General features: G+C 38.9%; 1 protein-coding gene and 1 pseudogene across 4 annotated transcripts in view; one reads left to right on the top strand and one right to left on the bottom strand.

Moving 5' to 3' along the window:
* Positions 1–817: 817 nt before the first annotated feature.
* The window catches only part of Cyld (CYLD lysine 63 deubiquitinase), a 51503-nt gene continuing 27812 nt past the window's right edge, over positions 818–24508 (bottom strand). For 3 of the 4 annotated variants that reach the window (XM_028755456.1, XM_028755457.1, XM_028755455.1), the window contains 11 exons: positions 18354–18733; positions 17148–17313; positions 16163–16304; positions 14642–14764; positions 12706–12797; positions 11759–11825; positions 6052–6184; positions 5068–5176; positions 4221–4339; positions 3746–3962; positions 818–2351 (listed from right to left, as the gene is read on the bottom strand). In XM_028755456.1, the coding sequence (XP_028611289.1) occupies positions 2167–2351; positions 3746–3962; positions 4221–4339; positions 5068–5176; positions 6052–6184; positions 11759–11825; positions 12706–12797; positions 14642–14764; positions 16163–16304; positions 17148–17313; positions 18354–18733 (1733 nt within the window). In that variant the 3' untranslated portion in view covers positions 818–2166. Of the gene's footprint in view, positions 2352–2928; positions 3963–4220; positions 4340–5067; positions 5177–6051; positions 6185–11758; positions 11826–12705; positions 12798–14641; positions 14765–16162; positions 16305–17147; positions 17314–18353; positions 18734–24508 lie in introns of all 4 variants that reach the window. The other variant, XR_003709739.1, reaches the window with a different exon arrangement.
* LOC114610843 lies at positions 19153–19965 on the top strand (annotated as a pseudogene).

Consider the following 24508-nt stretch of genomic DNA (forward strand, 5'->3'; position numbering starts at 1 on the left):
AAAACATTTTAAAAGGCAATGGGAAAACAGTACAGAAAACCTAAGATTGAAAAATTAATTCATCCACAGGCACCCAGGCTATCTGCACCACACAGTCCATCCTATTGCCCCAGGGCAATCCAGGCTCCCCTGAGACAAGGACTAAGGAGGGGCTATCTAGAGGAATAAGAAGTCGGGGTGGGGGGGAGGGGGAATCTCCTGCTGGCCTTGTGGTCCTCAGGACTCCCCAGTCACTGAAAGTGGGTGCTTCGCTGTGTGTCCCTTCCCACCCACTACTGCTAAAGAACACAGAGTACAATTTCGAGACAATCTTGCTAAGGGATTGCCTGTGGACATGATCCTCCTCACTCACAAAGAGCCACCCCAACTTTGGAACTGCTGCAAACAAGCTTTGAGTCCTCTGCTCTGAAAGCCAAGCAGTCAGTCTCTGCATGTGGATTTTGCCTCCATTTCTGAAATTAAAAAAAAAAAAAGGCTTTCCCCTACCTCCTCCCTTTCACTGTTAAGTCAGGCTCGCCTATATACACAGTCCTGATCATTTCTCAGTTAAACCTTTCAAAGTCACACTAACAGACTCATTAAGTATATACTTACTACAGGGTGACTGAACTCTGGTCAGTCTGCAAGCCCAGACCCTGTGCGTACCATTCTCACCTGTCCCAAGACGATGCAGGCAAGGCCAGCCTATAGCTGGAGGTCTTTGCTGCTGTCTAGTCATGGCCTCACCACCCAGTCTAGGCACTCAGCTATATAAAGGTCTGTGCACAATATATGTACTTTTCCAGTGCAAAAGTACAACAATGACAAGATGGAAGAGTTTTGTGCATTGTGATTTATAAAGCTAATACACACCAGCAAAATGGAATAATAAAACCAAGGAGTAAAGTGCCTTTAAAAATAACAGCAATATTTATAGACTCCTTTGACATTAAATCTTTTATAAAGCCATATGCTATACATATAACACCTTCTTTTTCTGTAAGGTTGACATTATTCAGAGAAGACAGCCATACCACAAAACAACACTCAGACAACAAGCACTCTACAGCGCCATCACAGTATATACATACACTATAAGCAGTCCTAAGATGACATCCATTTTTTCCTTCTTCAATCAGGATGAAGCTGTCACTGACATTGCAGCAACATGCTGATGTGGTTGTCATTGTATCGAGTCACAACAAACTGACCATCAGTGAGTACAAGGTTCTTCGGTCAAACAAAAAAAATCAGTCTTATTTAAATTAAGAGAAATTCACTTAAGCTAAAAATAAAATAATTTATTTGAGATGAGAGTTTTAAATACCTAACACATTTTTTTTTTTTCAGGGAAATGTTGGTACTGTTTCTGAGCCAGCTTTACTTTCTCTGGACTGTGTGTATCCAAGAATATATAACTTACTTATCATTCAGTCATTTCAGAAACCACTGCATCTCGTCCCATACAGAAAATCTGTTCAGTAGCAATTGTTACTATGACTAAGATGCTTGTTTTGTACCCTAATCCTTCAAGAACACATCAAAAATGGACATTTTATGACAGTCACTTATTTATCTCAAAACCAGAATAAAAAAAATAACTCCATAAAACGAATTTCAGCATGTTCTGACCACTGCTGCAGGAACACAGAAACTCAGCAAAGTACAGACATGCAGGAAATCAGCACTATATAGGAAAATTAACAATTAAACTCAGCACACCTTCAACAACTGGAATAAAGGCAGACTCTTAATAAAACCATATTATGTCTTTCTCAAGGCAATCATTAGCTACAAAAGAAAAATGATTTCATATCCTTGGTCCATAAGAAGAAATATTTATTTACATCCTCAATGGACTAAAAGAGGTTTTAGACATCACAATTAAAATTGTATGCTTCCAAAAATATCGTATCATCAATGCAGTTAACTTAAAGATATTAATAACTTCATTTAGACTTCTTAAAAAATCAACACAAACATACTTCCTAGAGTGCAAAATGCTTCTTATTAAATACTTCAGGAACACAAAAGCAATTTGTTTGGAAACACAGGAATCCTTTGCTGAAGGGCCATCATCACAAGAGACACCCATTGCCGGCAATGGGCGCCGGACAGAACCGCCAGCTGGAGGAAGACACAGCACTAAGGTTTGTGCCTGGTCCCTGCCCACCTCAGATGACCTGGTTATTTGTACAAGCTCATTGTCGGGCTCTGGTACATGCACATGTATGCATCGCAAAGAAGTCTGCGCGCACAGCCTTGGATCCTTCTGGAGTCCAAAGAGTGCAGGTCCTCCAGGGACATCTTCAAGTACTCTCCCACTTCTGGGCAAGGTGTCACTTGTGGAATGTTGAAGCCATTCTGACCACCTACAGAGACGGGGGAAGGAAATCTCTTAGGGAAGTGAACTTCTAAGTCCTCTTGGCACCCTGTCCTACCAGAACAATTTTACTATCCTAGAATTTAATGAGTACTGACTCTCAAAATTGGAAGAAAATCTTTGTTTGACTTCCAGTTTCTAGAATTATAGTCTCCTTGGCTTCTGAGAGGGTTCCACAAGCAAACATGAACAGAATTGGTCAAAGGACACATCTTTAGGACAGGGCTGAACTACAGGCTGCCACCCACTGTATGCACACAGTCTTGACTCCTCACACCTGCACGCCCCTCCCATACACTAACAGCCTGACACTCTTTTTCCACCAAAATGTCCAATTTCTGACAAACCTAGCAATGCACACCGCTGTTTCCTATGTTTTAAGAACATACTTGCACACCTCAAACATGCTTTGTTTATACACTGATCAACAGACTGTGTGTGCTTTGATGACTGGATTATGGAAAGTCTGTTTGGTTTTACTCTCCCAAGTGCTCTCCCAAATGCTGTGCTACTGCTAACTTGGTGGAGCATATGCACAGGAGTAGTGGGCTTGCCCCCTCAGGCACCTGAGAGCTGAGAAGAGATGGAGAACTGCTGGTCTTGTGTCTCTGGTCAAGGAGCTGCTACTAGGGGCCTCTCGTTATTAGAGAGCCACACCAGAAGACCTTAGGGACTAGAGCTTGGGAGAATACCTGTAGAGAAAATGGGATGTGTGGGGGGCGTACTGTTACAAGTATTTTACTTCTAAAACTTTTTGAGATTCTGACACTGACCTGTGTATTAAGTAATGACTAAGCTTTCTAGAAACAGCTCATTGGACAAATTTCTTCATTGAATGTAGGAGATCAGTAAGAATAATTTAAATGAAAACCCTGCAATCTTTACCACTTTAAACTAACTAAGACAACAGAAAAACAGGCATAATTTCTAAGACTGCAGTATTGCCACTGAGCTTGGCATACAGGTGCTCAATAAATGACTAATACAGTGTATACAGAACTGAAAGGAAGTAGATAGTAAAATCAGCTCTAAAAGAAGAATTTTAGTACTTTTTTTCTTTTGAGGTGGGGCAAACTGAAACAGGCTCTCATTATGTAGCACACACTGTCCTCTAATTCACAATCCTCTGTCTCCCATAGTGAGACCATAGATAGCACTCTTTAACAAAACCTTGTAAGTGCCAAGATGTAACAATGTTATTGTTCCTTAGTTTGGGTAGCAGAATTATTAATACACTTTGAAGATTAAAGTTTGTAATACCATGCTATTCCTCAAAGGATTTTCTCAGAAAAAAAAACCTATTACTTTACACAAGTGCCCTCACTAGGAAGTGTCACACCCCAAATTACAGGATGCTGAGTACAAAAGGAAGGTTTTTAATACCATCTCGATCAGCCATGCTGTCAAAGAAGAGCCAGGCAGAGTCATCCTTCCCATATTTCACAAAAGCAACATAGTGGCTCGTTTCTATGCAGAGAACAGCAAATAACTCCATCTTCTGACAGGGGATGCAGCCATGCCTCCAGTCCCAGTCAGGCAAATCTTTAGGAAGTGATACTGGATGATAAGTATGATTCAACCTCCTGGGATGAAGGTGAACCTAAAAAGGACCATGAAGAAAATGCCACACATGAGCTAATACCATGTCTCAAGGCAGCAGACTCTAGCCACTTTCACTGAGCACATCTCTTATAAACACAGCCAAGTACTTCTCTCTCACATACCAGCAGAAGAGACATGAGCAATAACATTTATTGTAAATGTACTTTGATTCTGAACGGCTTTCAAGTCCTGAAATGTTGTGGACTGTCAGCAGCTGACTGCTACTGGGCTCATCCACCAGGTGAGTAGGGATTACCTGAGTGCTGCAGGTCTTACAGAACTGCTTGATCTTCCCTGCTGAGATGTCCGGGTCGTCATAGCACTCTCTACACTCATACATCGCAAGTCCTCCACAGATGCGGCACTGCCTGGGAGCTACCATATGCAGAAAGGGGAGGAAGAAGCCTTTTAAAAAGGTATTCTGTCACTAAAAATAAAAAGTATACTTTCAAAAGAAGAATGCTCTGGTTGGGGAGGCCTAGCCCCCTATGATCCTCTTAAAATTTCATTTGGATTTCCTGTATTTGTAATATTTTTATGACATTTTTTTAAATAGCCATTTTTGATAACCTATTCTAAGACTGTTCCTCTGATCATAAAATACCCAAAAGAAAGTATAAAGAAAACTGACAGCACATATGATCTTAGTCAGCAAGAGACAACCACTGCCATTATTATAAACTTTCTCTAACACTTGTATGTCTGAATATCTATCTACCTGTGTGCATCCTGGTACATGTGTATTTCACGCATCTCCCATTCAGCATCTCAATGTGTTTCCCTTCCACTTACAATGGTTTCCATGTGTCTTGGCCTCAAACCCATGTGTTTAATGGAAGTAGTTGTGTTGTTATGAAGAATAATCCAATTAACTTCTGGCCTCTTACTAACATTTTCTTGTCTCTAATTTCTTATCATATAATGGTAAGTGATTTTGCATTTAAAGTATTTATTTTTACCTCTACTCTTTTTAGAATAAATTCGCAGCAGTCAAATTATTGGCTTAATAAGTCTAAGCTCTTCAGATACTGAATTGCCTGTCAAAGTACTATATCCACAACTAATGTGCTATTTCTAAAACAAACAAAGGACTGTATACTTACTGTCTTCAAGTAAATCTGTTATATTTAATTCCAGGGAAGGGAAAATTTTTTTAAACAGTTTAAAGTCTTTTCCAAACCGAGGCATCTGGATAATCAAGCATGATGGTGCCTAAAAATAATGATAATGATAACAACAACAAAAGACACATCGCTTTAGAAATCAAAGTCCTACGGGGCTGGGGACCCAGCTTAGAATAGTAGCATGCCCACAGCCTTGAGTCTCATCCCTGCACTAAAGGGAAAACATACAAAAACAAGTTTCCCTATGAAACTGAAGTAGTCACAGCTGTCACATCCAGCTGTGGTTTCAGCACAGCACTGTTGGCCCACATGTGAATGTGCAGTGTGGACTCAGCAGCAGTGAGCTACAGGATCTCCAGACTTCCCTGTCAGACATCACCACAGAGGATGCTACCTATACATCAACAAAGTAAGGGAGATCACCACCTCAGAGATGAACGTGCCAGCAACAGACCATGGCACGCACTATGGAAACCATGCATTCAGGTAAAACAAAGTTTTCTATTACATACATTAACAAACCCATACAGAAAAATTTACTAGCATTTTATCTTTAACAAAGGGAGAAAAGTAGCATTACCTTTGAAATGATTAGATAATATGCTTGGGCAAAATGACAACTAAAAACATAAACATGTACATGCACATCTTTGGAATTAAGCTACTCTAAAGGTCTTCAAGTTAAACACCAGCTTCCCCTCCACCACCACTTTGCACCTAAATCCAAAACATTTCAACTTAAGCTAAAGAGCTTTCTTAAAAATGAACAAAGTTGGAACATAATTTTTTGTGTGTGTTTTTTTTAACAGTGTGTATTTCAAACTATTCTTGGTTAAAACACAGTGAGAGCTGGGTGTGGTTCAGTGGGGCAGCACTCAGGGTAGTGTGTACAAAAGTCCTGAGCTTAACACCTCCCTACTGCCCGTTTAGAACAACAACAACAAAACAGTTAGAATCACTAACCTCTGCAAATTTCAGGTTGCTGCTGATAAAAGACCATTCTAATAACTGCTGAATTGTGGGTACTCCAACATTCTCATTTTTTTCCATAAAAATTTGATAGAAGTTACAGTCTTGAACTTTTTGACCTGCTGACCTAGGAGCATCAGAAAGAAATGCACATAAGCTATCTTTTAAATGCTTGAATCAGAATATCAAGCCAGCTGGCAAGACCTGAAAATGCGATACCATGATGCAGATGTGCAACTCTGGATCATCCAAATGCCAGGTCAAAGACAATGATTTGGATGACATAATTAAATGCACATATGCAGAAGACCTCAGGAAGTATTCTTTCTGCCTTATCCATAAATTATTAACAGCCAGGCAGTGGTGGTGCACGCCTTTAATCCCAGCACTTGGGAGGCAGGTGGATTTCTGAGTTCAAGGCCAGCCTGGTCTACAGAGTGAGTTCCAGGACAGCAGCCAGGGCTACACAGAGAAACCCTGTCTCTAACCAAACCCCCACCACCACCCCACACCAAAAAAAAAAAAAAAAGTCATTAACAAGTTTTCTCTGTGATTCCAAGAAAAATATAGACTAATATCCCAGTCAAGAAACACTATGTGAACAATAATCAGTTTGACTTCTCCCTCCAAATCTAGAAAGCAGTAAGCTGCTTTTAAAGATTAAAGCAAACACTTCAGTGCTTCAATGACAGAGTCGTATACCTTCTAGATAAACCTCTTTTTACTCTCTAAAATAAAGGCCCTAAGACATAGAGAAGGACAATCTTCTAGCAAGCTAAGCAGCGCAAGGTGTGAAGCCCAGGGACCCTAACAACTGTCCTCTAGCCTTGTAACTACCAGGTGCTCTTTAGATGGCCACCCACAGACCTGATAAATACCACATAAATGTCTACGAATACCCATCACAGTCAAACACTGTAACATCTCCCATTCCTTACAATCTTAGTAGTAATCCTTAAAACTAACATTACTAAGAAGCTTTTTTTTTTAATTTTTTGGTACTATTTATCTCTCTTTTTTTTTTAAAAAAAAAAAGAGTATCTAGGCTAGAAATACGCACTGGAGCTCTTCTCAACCATAAAGTACAAAGTGTATCGGTCATAGAAAAACGAATGCAACTGGTAATAATCATATTAAACTAAAGCAGTCCTCTAAAGAGAAACAATGTATGTTTTCTCTCATTTATGATTCCTAGATTTTATATAGATTTGTACAAAGTATGTGTGTGTGTATGACATGACCATATTATGAAGCTGTAGGGAACAAAGGAACTATCGGGAAGAAGATATGAAAAGGGACAGGAAGGAATGGAGGTACAGTGGAAAGCACACTAAACATACAATATAATATAGTTTATAAAATTTTTAGAAAATAATAAAAAATTAAATAACTTTATGGCTAGAGTTTTAAAAGTCTGAAAAAAACTATGGAATCATAACAAAGTTGTGAAATTGTATCAAACCATGGGCTTGGTTGTATTCTCCACTAGGGACAGTCCAAAGGCACAGGAATATAAAATTTGCTAACTTTTAAAAAATGGACATCTACATTTTACAAATATTAATATAAAAACTCATGGATTAGAACGGTTTGGGTCTATCTGTCTTTGCAGTTCAGACCATAGTAGGTGGGTCCTGAGGTCCTATACTCACTCATCTAAGAATACCCAAATCCTGCAACTCCACGGGGAGCATGTGGGCTCATGACATCATCACTGGCGCTACATAGAGCTTGGATGGCCCTGCCCTGGTGTCCATGGTGTCAGTCTGGCTTTGGTCAGACATTTTCTTGCTCTGCCCCCAACTCCTACTTTGGGGAATGAGAAACTTCCCCTGCACCACTGTAAGTTGGAAGTATAAAACTTGTTTGTTGATTTTTCCAGGGGCTCACAGTTAAAAAGACCTTATACTTGAACAGTGTTTGAACAATTTTGGAACTAGTAAAGATTATGAAGACTTCTGAAGTTAGAATGAATGTATTCTGCATTAAAGATGCCCAAGAGCCTACAGGGATGACAAGCACAAGGTAATAGCTTTAAAACTCTGTGTTTGGGGCTGGAGAAAGAGCTCATCCATTAAAAGACAATAAAAAAATCTAAGGCTCACAATCAAAAGTAGTTGGAAATGTCTGAGCAGTCAAGACTGCTCGGTTCCCAGCACCCACAATAGGTTTGTAACTTTTGTTTCAGGTGATCTGACATCCTCTTCTGGCCTCTGTGGACACTGCATTCACACATACAATTTAAAAATAAAATTAAAATTATTTTTAAATGAATAGGTGTGGCCTTGTTGGAGGCATGTGCCACTGTGTAGTTGGGCTTTGAGGGCTCCTAGTGCCTAAGTTCCACCCAGTGTGGAAGAGAGCCTCCTCCTGGCTGCCTGCCTTCAGATCAAGATGTAGAGCTCTCAGCTCCTTCTCCAGCACCATGACTGCCTGGATGCTGCCATGTTTCCCACCGTGATGATAATGGACTAAACCTCTGAAACTGTAAGCCAGCCCCAATTAAATGTTGTCCTTTATACGAGTTGCTTTGGTCATGAAGTCTGTTCATAGCAATAAACCCTAACTAAGACAGTGTTCAGCTCCTTGCTGGCTCAATCAGCCGACCTCCCTCATAAGGACAAGAATGGCACTTGGGAAAACAAAAAGAACTCAAAATACCATCTTACAATCTTTAGAAAGTAGCTGGCAGAAATATGAACAGGTTTCTTGGATGTCAGGGGTTGGGGGGAAAGTAAAGAATTGCCCAGATTGCCTTTCCCAATTCCAGAAAGACCTTCGCACTGAACAGTGTCTGACTCTGCCTCACTTCTGAGAATTACTGCACTATTCAGCTCGTATCAACCCTGGGAAGTCTGATGTCCCTTAGATATGGCTAGACTAAGGTGAAAACTTTAAAAAAGATTTTAAGCATCTCAGTTTATTTTGCTAAAAGGCAAACAGGTCTTTCCTCTCTTGAAGTCCCTTCCTTTCTCAGGAGTTTTTTACTGCTTTTCCTTAATAAATATATTTTTTTTTCTTAAAAAAAAAAAAAACTTTTTAAAGGAGTCTTGGTATAGTGGCACATGCCTTGAATACCAGCATTGAGGAAGTACAGGCTGGTAGAACTCTGTGGTTTGAGACCAGCCTGGTCTACACAGTAGGTTACAGGCCAGCCATGGAGATACTCTAAGACCACATTCCAGGGTAAAACAAATAAAAAACTTAAAAGATGAAAAACAAACCCGACATTTTCTTCCCAAACTACGTATCAGATGTCCTATATTATATTTCTTTTCTTTCAGCACTGAACTTCCTATTCTTTATTATAAATACTTCTAATTATATACTATTTTAATGTCTATTGTTTTTCTTTCATAAATTACAATAGAATTTTTTTTTAAAATAAAAGACCCCTACACCTGTGGTAGTCAGGAGAGCTGGCCCTGGAGTCATGAAAGCAGGTGAGCTGGCCCTGCTGCTCACTGGCTGCAGCACTCAAGAGTGCAGGCCCTGTACCTTCCCTGGTCAACACAGTAGTGTTGACCCTGGTCAATGGGGGTTGTGGGGGAAGCAGCATAGGTAAGTCAGCACTGAGGCCAGGAGTGTAGGAAAGCTGGCCCTACCACTCATCTATTGTGGGGTACCGCAGGTGCAGCGGTAATATCTTCCTCTGCCCCTCACCATCTGCAGTAGTAGTAGGAGAGCTGACCACAAGGGCATGAGAGGAAGAGAGCTAATGCTAATGGTGAAGGCTCTGGTGGGCCAGCCCTTAGGATGTAAAAGCAGGAGAGCTAGCCCATTCCCTCACAGGCTGCAGCACTTGGGAGAATGGACCCAGCACCCTGACTGGGCATCAAGGTGAAGCTGGCTCTGGAGGTGTGGGTGTGGCTGAGCAGGCCCTCAGGGCATAAGAACAGGAGAGCTGACCCTGCCTCCTATCAAAGGCAGCACTGGGTGACCTAGCCTGGGCAATACTGGAGAGCTCTTCCTAGTGGTGTGGCTAAGGAAGAAGAAATGAGCTGACCAGCTCAGCTACCACCCAGGCCCAGACCCAGGGCTCCAAGTTGGCCTACTTCAAAATCTATGTCATCTGCAAACGAGACACATGAAAGGGCCAGTCCTGATGATCCAAAGGTGCAGGATCGTCATGACACAAAGCAACAACAGGATAACCAGGAGGAGTCCCAATGAGAATCCAATATTGATGGTGTCACAGAAGTCAGAGTTCATGAACCAGACCAATGACTCACTTCAATGAACATTTGCAAGTGAACATGTGTGGACAGAGGGATACACTGTGAGACACATTGTGGCATACTACAGCTTCCACAATGAGATGTTTTCTGTGCTTTGTTTTGTTTTGTTTTGTTTGTTTGTATGTTTTTTTTATTTTGTTGTGGGGAGGCTGTAAGGGCGGATATGAGGGGAGGGGTGTATGGTGTGTATGTGCTTGGGGTGTATGATGTGAAACTCACAAAGGATCAATAAAAAGTTTTTTTTTTAAAAAAAAAAAAAACCTACTGGCATTTTCACCCACTTCATTTTGTAGAAATCTCTAAAATCATTTTCTTGAGTTTCAAAAAAAAAAAAGACAATAGGTTAAATTCTGTCAAAATGCAAGTTATTTTGTTAAAAAACAAACAAACAAACAAAAAATCTATTTAATCTTACTTACTAACCAAATCTACCTTTTAGCTCAGTATAAAACTTTTTTTAACTCTTCTTTTAAAAAATTGATTGCTGCCTATTTTTCTTTCCTAAAATATAAAATTTTCAATTTTCTATATGCAAAATACAAAAAATGTTACTGACTTTTCCATAATTACTTTTTACATGGCTAGATTATAAACTCTCTGGTTAATTCTTTATCTGTAATTCTCTGACTTTCTAGGCACACAGAAAGCTATAGCAACTCTGACTTGCTACTGAGTATGTACACTCGATGTTTATGCATCACGTCATTTCATTTGTTATGAACTCCTAAGCAGGGAAATACCAAACTTTCACTGTGTACTGTCCTTGTTCCCACAAATCAGTTTAACATTGGTTTAAACTGCATCACTTAGACACAGAGCTAAGAGAACTCATCAGTGTTCGGATCTTAAGGAAGTATATAGAATATTCCTAAGATTTTCAACAGAGAAGCCAAAACTGAAATCGGGAGAGGTCTACCACTGTGACCTCTCAAATGACCTGGGAAGGGGAGACATTTAGAATATCTCACTAAGACTTGTACCACAGTAAACTCAGGTAATACTTTCAACGTGGAGAGAAGGGAAGAGATCAAGTTACTAAACAGAGAACTAGAAAGCTAATTTATGGCTAACTGAACTCTGTAAGTGACAGGAAGTCAAAAACAATGTTCTCAGGTGTTTTTTTCTTTTTCTTTCTTTTTTTAAAAATTCAGTTAGAATATGATTCTCTTTAAAAGATTATTAACTGAGCTTCCAAAAATATTCATATTCAATTACATAAGTAAATAAGTTGTGTGCACATCTGTCACTAGGGCGAATTAAAAGGACATGTTCACCCTGTGCTCTGCAAGTTAAGTGTAGCTCATGGAAAGGATGGCAGCTAGTGAAACCTACATCTGTTCTTGCAATGCTTAACTACACTCAGATAACACTGATAAATGTCAGTAAGGACTTCATTCCTATGCAGGGGTGGCAGTGGAAAAGAAGATCTATTTCCCAGTGCTTCTAGACAGCTTCAGAGTTACCTTATTTTTAACAATGGTTCAACCCTTAAAATATCATGAAACAGAATATTTAGAAATTCTTCAGGATCTAGAAGAAAATAAAAAAAAATCAAGTAAATCACAGGCAAAATTAAAAAGTCATTCTATCCTTTATGACAAACATATTCTACACTGAACTTCATTTCATTCCTTCAATATTATTTTAATTAAAAATTTAGTTTCTCCAAACTTTTCTAACGAGGGAAAACTTTTACTTACAGGTTATAATCAAATGTTATTTTTTCATTCTATTCTCACGTTGTCCCATTCAGCAGAATATATTCATTCATACATTGTGAAATCACTTTTATGTCTTTTGGGGGGTTTCAGTAGAGTACCACCTAAAATAATCCCTATTTTTCCTTCTATTTAAGCAATTATCATGTGTATAACAAATGTTACAACTGACTACAGTACACTGTTAACAAACTCGAAGTCAGAAGTTGAATCTGAGAAAATGTTTCAGCTGTGAGGAGATGGAACGCTGTCCAGCTGTCCCACAGCTCCGTTTAACAAGGAGCGTGGGTGGGAAAGCGTGAGTGGCTCAGGACAGCCCTCACCACAGGAGGAGAGGCAACTGCAAACACCACTGCTGAAGGCAGGGACTTTAGTCATCTACAGTGGGGCCAGCCAGCTTCTTAAAAAGTTCTTTACTACACCTCACAGTTACTTTGGAAGAGAAGAATCATTTACAATACCAGGAGAAATTTGCATGTCACATAGAATTTTTTTCATTTATTTTTGCAGTGCTGGAAATCAAACCCAGGGTCTCCTGCATACTCTACCACTGAGATATATATCCCTAGCCCTCTCAAATAATTCTAAGATTAACCCTTTAAGTAAAACAAACATATTTCAGGAAATAATTTAAAATATTGTTTAGTGACATACTTTCAAGTTATTTTCAATGCATCAATTAGAATAGTCACCTTTTTCTTCAGAGGTAAATCCTGATGCAGCCTCCACTTTTTCAAGTATTTTCCTCAGTTTCATAATCTTTGTGGCACACACATATCCATATCTATGTCAATAAAAATGAATTAATGGACACTGGCACAGTAAATTATATGAAACATCTTAAAAATCAAATACTTTCCATACAATTCTAACCTGTGAAAAAAATCAATAGACTAGGCAGTTATTTTTAAAAATACAATGGAGGCTTCTTACTAAACTTTGAAAAGTGAAAGACTGAGAACCAGAATTGTTCCCAGATGCTATTAAACACCTTAAAAACAACTACCACACACGAATACAACTCTAAAATATTTTAAGTCTTGGTGAATGGTTTTTAAGTAACATTTGTTTATTATTAAAATACTTATTTTATAAAACAGAATGTCCACACTTTAGAAAAGTCACTTTAAAATGTAGGATAACAGACATAAAAAAGGGGAATTGATGAGATACTAAAAATCTAAAGGTCTGCAATCAAACCAGTCAGCATAATTAAGAAATTCTCTTTATTTGATTATAGGAGACGTCACTATGGGCTTAACAGAGCCAGTCAGAGCCAGCTGATCACTAACCATGTACTTGCTTTTAGAGTGACTATCCACTCACTTGTTAACTCTTTCCAATCAGCATACATTAAACACCTACCACTCATGTAAAAATATGTGTTTGCCACTGGGAATACAAAAGGGGAAGACTAAACAAACAAAAAGCACCAACAAAAAAATCTGCTTTTGGGAGACTTGCAATGAAGCAAAACCTATGTCCAAGCAACAGGTATAAGTTTGCAGTCACCAGAAATAGATCTCAAATTTTTGAGCTCAATTGATCTTGCCTCAGCCTCTTGAGCTACCAAGTGCTGGGATTACAGATATATATCTTACTAGACAGTATACCACTATGTCTGATAAGACACATCCTGATCTCACAGGCCATCTGACAATCTCTTGGTGTAGAGTAGGTGACAAAGTATGCTGACTACAATTCTAGACTGCTTGAACAATACTATGCGAAGAATATTGAGTCTATTATGGAAAGTTTATTACAGAAAGCCTCACAGTGTTAAAACACTGTGATAATACACCTTGTCATTGATTTGACCTGTACTGGTAATATCATTTATATAGTGAAAGAAAATCTGAGTGGTTAAAATTTACATAAGGCAAAATATCTAATATGAAAATCAAAGCACATATTTATTTTAAAGGGTAAAATGATTATAGAATTTAAGGAAAACAAGTTCTAAATAGAGAAATTTATTCTTTTACTTTCTTAGTTATGTGACACAGTAGGACACTTGGAATGTTCCTTTTATTTCCATATTTTGTAATTTCTAAAATATATTAAATTAATTTTTATTTTCATTGTTAAGAAGAGTGTATAACAAAATTTAAACTGATCATAATTCGCCTTTAAATTGCAAGTTTGTTCTTTGTCTTCCTGACATATTTGTTTCATGATCATTGACTGACTGAACTCTTCATCACTTAAACATCTTGTGATGTTATCACACATCACCAATGTCACATACCAAAGTCTTCCCACATGGTCTTCTGTACATTTACAACTCACCTTAGTAAAGGAGTAGAGGAAGACCTAAATAAATTCTTTTAAACAAACACCATATTATGATAATACACCTCATCTGCTTTTAGTACAGTGTTATTACTAACTTGTAAAACAGGATACCAAATGACTCATATCATCCCATAGAATATACTTACTGCATACACTGAAATCAACAGAAGCAGAAGACTAAAGGTCTTAAAAACTCAATATTTCATGAGAATTAATTTCTGTCCATCTTTTTTTTTTTTTTTTTACTATATGAGCACACATCAAGAATTAATTACTACACAGGAAAACAGCCAACAGAACGCGAACTAACGACAAAGCACATCTCCTACTCACATCCTCAGAGGATTGACTATCTCTGTCCTTAGCAGCTCCTGAGTCTCGCTGTAATACTCCACATCATTCTTCTCTTTGGGTCTAAGTAACACAGTGTCCAGGGCAGAGCTGAAAGCAAATAAGCTGTAAAATAAAAAGAGGATTTTCCCTTATGCTATACGAACATTGATATTTAGGAGAGATTCTTAAAGGAGTCAGAAGAGAAAGAAGAGCCAAGTGTAGGAGAGCAACGGCATAAGAATTCATGCGTCAAGACAGCAGAGGCCTGTGTTCAGCCATTAGCACCCACAGACCCTGAAGTTCCAGACCACAAGCACAGAGTAGAGACATGCCAGGGAAGGTTTTGAAAAAAGCTTGTTTATTTACATAAGCCAAGAAGAGCCTAGAAATCAGCTTCCCCTCTCTCCCCTCTCTCCCCTCTCCAACACCCCCCCCCCACATGCACAGACAACATGGGGAGAAAGCTGGAGGCCACTAGCTAGGACAAATACATCTTGTTCTCTTGAGACATGTGCTTCTATAAAATAACTTGTGAGTGACTAGCAGCAGAAACTTACTGGTATCAAAGAATATAATATTTGGCTTAAACTGACTTTTATCAGGAAATCTAAAGAATATTATAGCAATACTATATAAGGTTTGTTTAATCAAAAGTATTCCACCAACAAAAAAAACCCACAGCCTTTACTCTGCTCTGTCCTTCCGAAATCCTCCCATCCACGCTAAACCCTCGCTCTTGTGGCACAGCTTACAGAGCAGAGATGGCAGAGCCATTTAGTTAAGCTGGCAGTGCACAATCCTTGAGGCCACAGATTCACAGTTCAATCATCAGAGCTTAATGTTCCTTGTATTACTCACTCCACTTTAGGGAAAACAACACAAAGGAAGACAACAGTGATCCCATGGGAAATAACTTTTAATATAAAGAATTTCTATAATCACCTCGACATACTAAAGAATACACCTACAATGCCAACAGTTTTCTGCCAGCCAGTAAACTTGGCTCATTCACATGCAGTCTACTGCACTGGACGCAGATGCCCTCAGCACATCTGTTCACATCTGTTCTGGATGCTTTTACTCTTTACTCACTCAAGTTTTTTGTTTTTTTAAATTTTATTTGTTTAATGTATGAGTGCTCTGTTGCATATACACCCACAGGCCAGAAGAGCACATCAGATCCCCTTATAGATGGTTGTGAGCCACCATGTGGTTGCTGGGAATTGAATTCAGGACCTCTGGAAGAGCAGCCAGTGGTCTTAACCTCTGAACCATCTCTCCAGCCCTCGCTGAAGTATTTTTATTTTAGTTTTTTAAATCTAGAAATAAGATAGGAAATTCTTTTGCTGTGAAGAACCAAATCTTACGATCTTTGCTAACTCTCAAGTCAGTTTCTCTACTCAAAGACACCTCCTTTCACACACACACACACACACACACACACACACACACACACACACACACATCTACCTTCCCCCAACAAAGCACCATCTAAACCTACTGCAGAAAATGTGAACTTACCAGAATAAAGTTGAGTCTAAGTAACAGGAATTGTAATGGCCCTGGATCCCTTTCTTCTTCCCAATCATTATCTCCAAACCCTCCTTCTCCATTTTAGGTGGAGTATTTTCTTCTACTACTTCACTTAAGTAGCCCCCAAATGCTGAAAAGATAAAAAATGATAACAATTATTTTAAAACATGATAGTATATATTCATACGCATTGTACATATATATGTCATCATTTAAAACATATTTTGACATACTGTGCAAATATTTTCAACCTTTAGTTAACAGTTAATCTGGGCTTATAAAAATGCTATTATTCACTTATAACACTGCTTCCATCAGATAGAACTTAGAAAATTAAGTCAAATAAATACTGCCAAATAAATACTTTGTTACTTGTCCAAAATGTTTCATTTTCAAGTGTGAAAAGAAAACAAAAATTTCCAAATTACTTTTCAACATTTAGAAAAATGTTTTTCATAAAGATGGGTCCCCCTATTTACCCCTGCTTGACTCTCACTATTGTCCAGAAGTGGGAAAGGCCAGCATCAGCAAGCTGATGACAAGTGATGACAAGAGCCATCCTCCACCTGTCAACCTGATTGTGTCCCCAGACTGTATCATATTTCTTCATAGAATACCCTGAATGAAGTGCTTAAATAAGACGGTGAGGGGGACATTAATACTAAAAGGACCACATTTTCACTTCTACTACCCATATTGCCAAAAATTAAATATCTATAATCACTACAAGAGAAGAAAAAACAAAACACTACTTTTCCTTCTTTAGATCCTAAACATGTTTCCTAACTAATACTTTTTTAATGTACCTCCTCTTAGGATAACTTTCTTATTATGCACCATGTTACAATCTTTAACAATGTAGAAACTTGATGAACATTGGCAAGAAAATCATTTAAACAGTTATCCTCAGATACTGAAAAGCAGGATGAGACAGTCATTCCAGATGGGTAAATAAATTAAAAGTATCCAATACCTAAAGAGTTACACCTTTCAATCTGATTGGAAACAGGCTGCAAGGATGCAAACCTAGAGTCGGGTCTGCAGCTCTTCAGTTTCACAAACAGTGCCTTCTTCAGGGCACAGGTGAAATAGCGCGTGCCCCTGAAAGTTCCATCTGTACAGCCTGCGCATTCATCTTCCTGAAAAAGAAAGGCTTCTTCAGCATGTGTGACACTGCACCTTGTAGAGGACTGGGGAAGAACTATGGCACTTACACTTTGTCGGAATGCCTTCATCAAATCTGTACTGACTAGAACAGCATGGAGAAAGTGACTGACTGCCCCAGGCTTCAGCTCTCAGCTAGTGGTTTAAGATGACGATTCTTTAGCCCACCAGGAAGGATTTCATGCATTTCCTTTCAAATATGCACTCAGAGCTTCCTTGGTTTACTGATTTGCCCTGAGCCATTTCAAAAGTATTAAGATTAAGGGGCAGGCCAGGCACTGGTGGCATATGCCTTTAATCCCAGCACTTGGGAGGCAGAAGCAGGTGGATTTCTGAGTTCGAGGCCGGCCTGGTCTACAGAGTGAGTTCCAGGACAGCCAGGACTACACAGAGAAACCTTGTCTCGAAAAAACAAAAACAAAAACAAAAAAAAGAAGATTAAGGGGCAGGGGGAGATAGATTAATTAATTTATCTAGTTCCTTACCATTAAGATAACAAGTGAAAAAAGTTAACCAAAAGCCACATTAAGATAAAAGCTAAGTTTATTCAAGTTCCTCATCCACAATTATGAAATATCACACAATATTCTTTTCTAATCTCCAAAGGGAAAACCTCTTCTACAAAGACCTCTGAACAGGATGATTAATTGTAAAGCCAATCATATCAGAGGAGGCTGAGGAATAAGAAGAAAAGCTGGTAAATGCTTTGTTAGCTGCATTATACTTAATATAAAGAAGCTAAATAGCCTAGCCTAAAAAATCAATGTACTCCTTGATCACAGACAAGCAAACATGAGGAAAAAGTGAGCCAGTAGCTTACAGAATGGCAGAGTGAATGAAGTGAGGCTATACAGTAAGAATATTTTCTCTATTACTGGAGATATACACACACATGCGCACACACGAACACACATGCACATGCACAGTGATTTTCCAAGAAATTATCTAATAATGGAAAACCTAAACAAAACTTCATGCAGTAAAAGAGTTGTAGATTTTTGGCCAATTAAATTACCAGTTCCAGTCCAGCTAGCACGTCACTGAGCCCTGGTGGCTGGCCAATCCAACGGATAACCCCATAGAACGGGGGGTTCTCTTTTACTTCAGCCAGTGAGCCGACCTCTAACCCGTGTGCATTCCCAGAAGAGATGGGTAAGGGTGGACTCTCCTGGACAGGCGTGCTGTTCAGCTCTCCCATCACAGACTGCACTGACAGAGAGAGTGGACTATGAGCCATGCTGCCATTAGTATTGGGCATCTTTGTCAGGCTGAAGGGTAAGGAGTGAAATCTGTTCTCGCTAGACAAGGAGTTCATGGAAGGAGGTTGTGGTGGAGATGATGAATGTCCGAAGTCTGAAGACATCTCTGTAAGTGACTTTGCAGGGTCTTCTGCAACTATGAAAAATTGTTCTAATTAGAAAAAGTTGTACAAGAACATTAAATATGCTTGTATCTCTAAAAACAATAAAAAGGTCTAGTCTAACTGAGGACATGACCCCTTTCAAGTCTGCTCACAGCACTGCAAACCTACTGACTCTAGATAATGTCTGTCCTTGTTCGTCTTCTTTACCTCCAAACTTTTCTGTCTCAGTAATCTGGCACCCAGTTGCTCATCTATGTCTGGTCAATACCGCATAGGTTATAGTCTCTAAGCTAGAAATCAGTGTGAACAAATATAAAAAAAAAAAAACTAAGTAGCAACTCTAACTCATGGATCAAAAAAAATATATAAGTTTTAAAAAATAAAATAAAAGCCCTGCTGTGATTCTATCCTGCGTGTCACAGTTTCTTCCGTCTTCCACCTCATGGAAGGTATGGACATCAGCCTTCTTCGGCCTATGAACGACTTTTCAGTTGTGAATTAAAGGTTGACAAAGATCATCACTTTAAAGTGGATAATGATGAAAATAAGCACCAGTTATCATTAAGAATGGTCAGTTTAGGAACAGGAGCAAAAGCCGAATTACACATTGAAGGGGCAGAAGCAATGAACTAACTGTAAAGGCAGTTTAATTAAAGTAACACTGGCAATTGTGAAAATGTCTGTATAACCAATAGTTCCCCTTGGGGGCTTTGAAATTTCACCACCTGTGGTCTTAAGGCTTATCAGGACCTGTGGATAACAGTAAACAGAACCTAGCAGCTATAGAGGAAGATACAGTCAGAAGATGAAGGTGGGGAGGATGTAAAACTCTTAAATAGTCTAGAAAGTGGTCTGCCCCTAGAGATGTAACAAAGTTCCACAGAAAAAAGGCAAAACTTAATAAAGATGCTAATGATAATGACAAAGATGATGATGATGGTGATGGTGATGGAGAAGGAGAAGAAGAAGAAAATGATAAGGACATTGAAGAAAAATACTAGTGAATAAATCTGTACAAGATACTCCAGCAAAAAAATGCACAAAAAACAAACCAAAATGGAAGTGACATAAAACCATCCACATCAAGATCTAAGGGTCAAGTCCTTCAAAAAATAAGGAAAAAAAATCCTAAAACACCAAAAGAACCTAGTTCTGTAGAAAACATTAAGGCAAAATTGCAAGCAAGTATAGAAAAAGGTGGTTTCTTCCCAAAGTGGAAGCCAAGTTCATTAATTATGGTGAAGAATTGCTTCTGGATCACTGACCAGAGGCTATTCAAGGTCTCTGGCAGTAGTACAAGTCTCTTTAAGAAAATGGTTTAGCTGGGTAGTGGTGGCGCAAGCCTTTAATCCCAGCACTTGGAAGGCAGAGGCAGGTGGATTTCTGAGTTCGAGGCCAGCCTGGTCTACAGAGTGAGTTCCAGGACAGCCCGGGCTACACAGAGAAACCCTGTCTCGAAAACAAAAACAAAAAAAAAAAAACAAAAAAAAAATGAAAGAAAGGAAGGAAGGAAGAAGGTTTAAACTGTTTGAAATATTCCGGCTTACTTCATTTTTATAAGAGTTGATATCTGGCTGTTCTCTTTCTAATGCAAAGTGAGAACTTTCCCTACTGTGTTTTGATAAATGCTGTCCAGATTCAATTGCCAAGAATGTGTTGTCTAAAATGCCTGTTTAGTTTCCAAGGATGGAACGCCACCCTTACTTGGTTTTAAGTATGTATGGAATGTTATGATAGGACATAGTAATAGCAGTGGTCAGATGTGGAAATGGTAGGGAGATAAAAATACACATGTGAAATAAACTCAGTATTTTAATAAAGTAAAAAGAGAGAGAGAAGAAGCCAAAGAATAAAAATATATATGTGAAACACAGATAAGTAGTGTTTATAAAAAAAATTATTGACAGCTTAGTTCAGAAAAATCAAAATCTAGGTACCAATTAACTCATATAAATTTGGTATATCAGAAAAAAACAAAACAGAAAACAAAACATTAATGAAAGAGAAAAAAAGAATAAAGATTAAGCCAAAGTAACCATCAAAGAAAGAACTCAAGAAAACAAACTGAAAGATGGAGACAACCCCAGAAGCTGTGTCCTTAAGTGACTAATGGAGTTAGCAGACACACACTGCCTCTCAACCGGAAAGAATGACCTTTGTAATGTTGTTGAGATAACTGGGGCTGGAAAGATGGCTCAGCATTTAAGAATGCTTATGGCTCTTTCAGAGAACCTGGGTTTGGTTCCTAGCACCCACATGGCAGCTTACAATTGCCTGTAACTCCAGTTCCAGGGAATCTGATTCCCTCTTGTAGCCTCTGTGGCTCCTACATGCATAGGTGGCACATGAACTTACACAAATATAAAACACACATACACACACACAGATATGCACATGTGCACACACTCATACAACATTAAATTTTAAAAAATATTAAGCTGGGACTAAGAATATAGTAGGAGCCTGCCAGGCATGTGTGAGGCCCTATGTTCAGTTTCTGGCAATGACAAAACAAAAACCAAACAACAAAACAACCCAATAAACCAGGATCTTACTCATACTCTGCAAACATCAGTTCCAGGTAGCATATAAAACAATGTGACTGGCAAACTACACATGTCTAGAATACAATAAAGAAGAGTGTGCTTTATGACTTCAAGAAGAGAGCAATTACATATAAGTCTATAAGGGAGATGACAATTACCGTCTGGTCAAAACTAAGAACTCATTCATGAAAAGAGGTCGTAACTGTGAGCAGACTTGAGCCAAAGGAGAGAATACTTGCAATATACTTTTCTCAGAAGATAGGAACATCAATAGGACCAAGAAGAAAAATAAATGAACGATCTGAAAAAGTAATTCACAGAAGAAACTCAAGTAACTAATACGTCAGTTAGAGGAACCTCGCCCACACTAGCAAACAGATTAAGTGAAAACACAAACCAACACAAGATATCATTTCAAACCCATCGGTCTTACATACTATTCTTATTCTTAATCAAGAGACTCTTCTCTATAGAGTGAGCAGAATGCACAGCTGCTGAGTGTTTGCCTTAAACAGGATATTTATACAATCTCTCTTAAGGCTCGAGGAATACTGCGGAAGAGAAAGCGGGAAAGATGAGAGAGCTGAAAGATAAGAAAACGACATATGATTTTTAATTTTTGAAACAGGGCTCCTGTAGCCCAGGCTATCCTCCAAGTTCCTGTGTAGTCAAAGCTACCCTTGATCCTCCTGCCTGTATCTCCCAAATTCTAAAATTATATGTGTGTATCATCATATCCAGTTTTTTATCTAAGTCTTTTAGGACCAATAATTATTTCATAAAACTACTGAACAATAAATACATCTGATTCAAATAGCTCAAGTTTTGAATATTCTAGTTATGGTACTTTGAATGAGAATGGTCCCCACAGGTTCATATACTTAAATGCTTTGTCACCACAGTGTACTCTGTGTTTAAGAAAGATTAGAGGGACTAAGAGGTGTGGCCTTACTGGAGGAGGTATATCACTATGGGTGGGCTTTGAGGTTTCAAAAGGCCAGAGCAGGCCCAGTCTGGAGGAGTATGTAAAGCTCTCAGCTGTTGTTCCAGTGCCATGACTCTCTGTTTTCCCACCATGATGATCATGAACTAACCCTCTAAAACTGTAAGCAAGCCCCAATTCAATGTTTTATAAGAATTGCCTTGGTCCTAGTGTCTCTTTCACAGTAATAGAAAAGTAAAGTAACTAAGATACTAGTACGGTACAAAATGTGTATTGATAAAAGGATGAGATTATAACATAGGTTGGAAGAATCAGCATTGTCTAGATTATGAGAGCCTCTATTTGATTATGAGAGCACCTTGGAGAGCATCTGCGACCTGCTGGGAATGACAGAGCATGATCAGGCTTCCTCAGTCATCCTAGATGGTCTCTGTGCACACTCAGAGACCAGCAGTATTTGTAGAGGCCAAAAGTTCCTACTAGTCACTCTCCAGAAGTTAGAAAACTAAGAATTGGTAGTACAGACCAAGTCCTAACAAAAGTAATCCACCAGGAGACAGGTCCTCTTAAAGGAATACCATTCAGACACACATACTGCCTTGTAGGCAAAGGTGAGTTCTTGAGGGAGGCAGGTCATGCTGTCTATACTCACAAAACCCCACTCAGTACAGGAATCAGATGTGGAGAATATTCACTCAAGTCACTTTCTGTATAAGTATATATGTAACCTGTTATACAATTGCAGATTTTTACTGTGTGTTTTAGCCTATAACTGAAACCATGTCATACATAGTCACCATAGAGACTTACAACACTACAAATTCATATTTTCATTTAGTTTATCAAACCTACTGAATATAAAGCACTACAGAAGCATAGGAACTTACAGAAAAGACAAGCAAGTAACCAAAGGACAGTTAACCTAATTTAAGAGAGTGGGCAAGAACAGGGAAGACTTCTAGACAAACAAAAGCTTCAGTTTAAGAAGTGGATAGCAATCAGCCAGATCATTAAACTGGAGGAACTAGTCCAGACAATTAGCTATATGCACAAAAGGGTAGAAAGTGGGGAAGACAGACAGGCATAGACTGACAGAAAGATAGACAGACAGACACAGACACACACACACACAGACACACAGACACACACACACACAGACACACAGACACACACACACCACAACACAAGAAATCCAAGCTTCTTACCTTATCTCAGTTACTACACTCTACATGCCCAGCACACCCTAACTGAGCCTCTGATGAATTCTCCCCATGACAGAACTGACTGGGTTTTTCAATGACTTCCAGAGTCTGCATCAAATGAGCTTTATGTGGGTCTCACTTCATGTGCTCTCTCTGAGAATTCAAGGATGCTGTCCACTTACTCAACGCACTCCTGACCCAATAGTCTCTTGGTTTTACCCCAAAGCCCCACGGTCACTTTTCCTCAGACTCCATTAACAACTTATCTTCCTTACATCCCAGCCATTAAGTCCTTCGGCATTTCAATCCCTGCCCCCTCCTTACTGTTGATCCAAGAACTTTAATCCCCTGTGTGAAGAAAACTTACAAATCTATTGCTCTAGCTCGTACCTCTCTTCCAAGCTTTAAACCTATACATCCAACCAGACCTGTTTAATGATTCACCTCTGGGAAGTCTAAAGGACCCCTCAAGTGAATCATATTCAAAATCAAATTCACCACCTACTTCCTGCCATCTAAGTATATGATCCAGAGAACCAGGGGTCACTGATGTGTCTTTCTCCTCAACTCTTATATTCAATCTAGCTATAGCTCCCTTCAATCCAACTTGAGCTCAATATCCCTTTATATCAATTTACCTCTATCTCTCCTCTAAATCTTATCTCAGAAATTATAATCAGTTACTGTAACAGCCTTCAGTGCTATCTACTTACTACATTGATTCTACTGTCTGTCCTGTACCAGGATGCTGTTTACAAAAGGCAAACTTGGTTATATCACTCTTTGCTAAAATTTTTTCAGTGGTTCTCCATTTTCTTTCACAGAGGTATAACTAGGTTACATGTGGCCTGGCCCTATTAACTGTCCCCTTTTTTCCTCTGGATCTTTCTACTCAACTAGTCTCGATTCTTCTCAGAGCACTTTATATATACCATTTCCATGACCTAACTTATGATATTACTCTCTTTGAATCATTTCTCTAGTGTCCTAGTCAGTTTCTGTCAACTTGACATAAGGCAGAGTTATTTGGTAAGAGGAACTTCCATTGAGAAAACGACTCTGGGAGAAGATAAGGGAGGGAGGGAGGGAGGGAGGGAGGGAGGGAGGGAGGGAGGG

This window comes from Grammomys surdaster, unplaced genomic scaffold, assembly GCF_004785775.1.
Source record: "Grammomys surdaster isolate TR1022 unplaced genomic scaffold, NIH_TR_1.0 126063, whole genome shotgun sequence".
NCBI classification, from domain to species: domain Eukaryota; kingdom Metazoa; phylum Chordata; class Mammalia; order Rodentia; family Muridae; genus Grammomys; species Grammomys surdaster.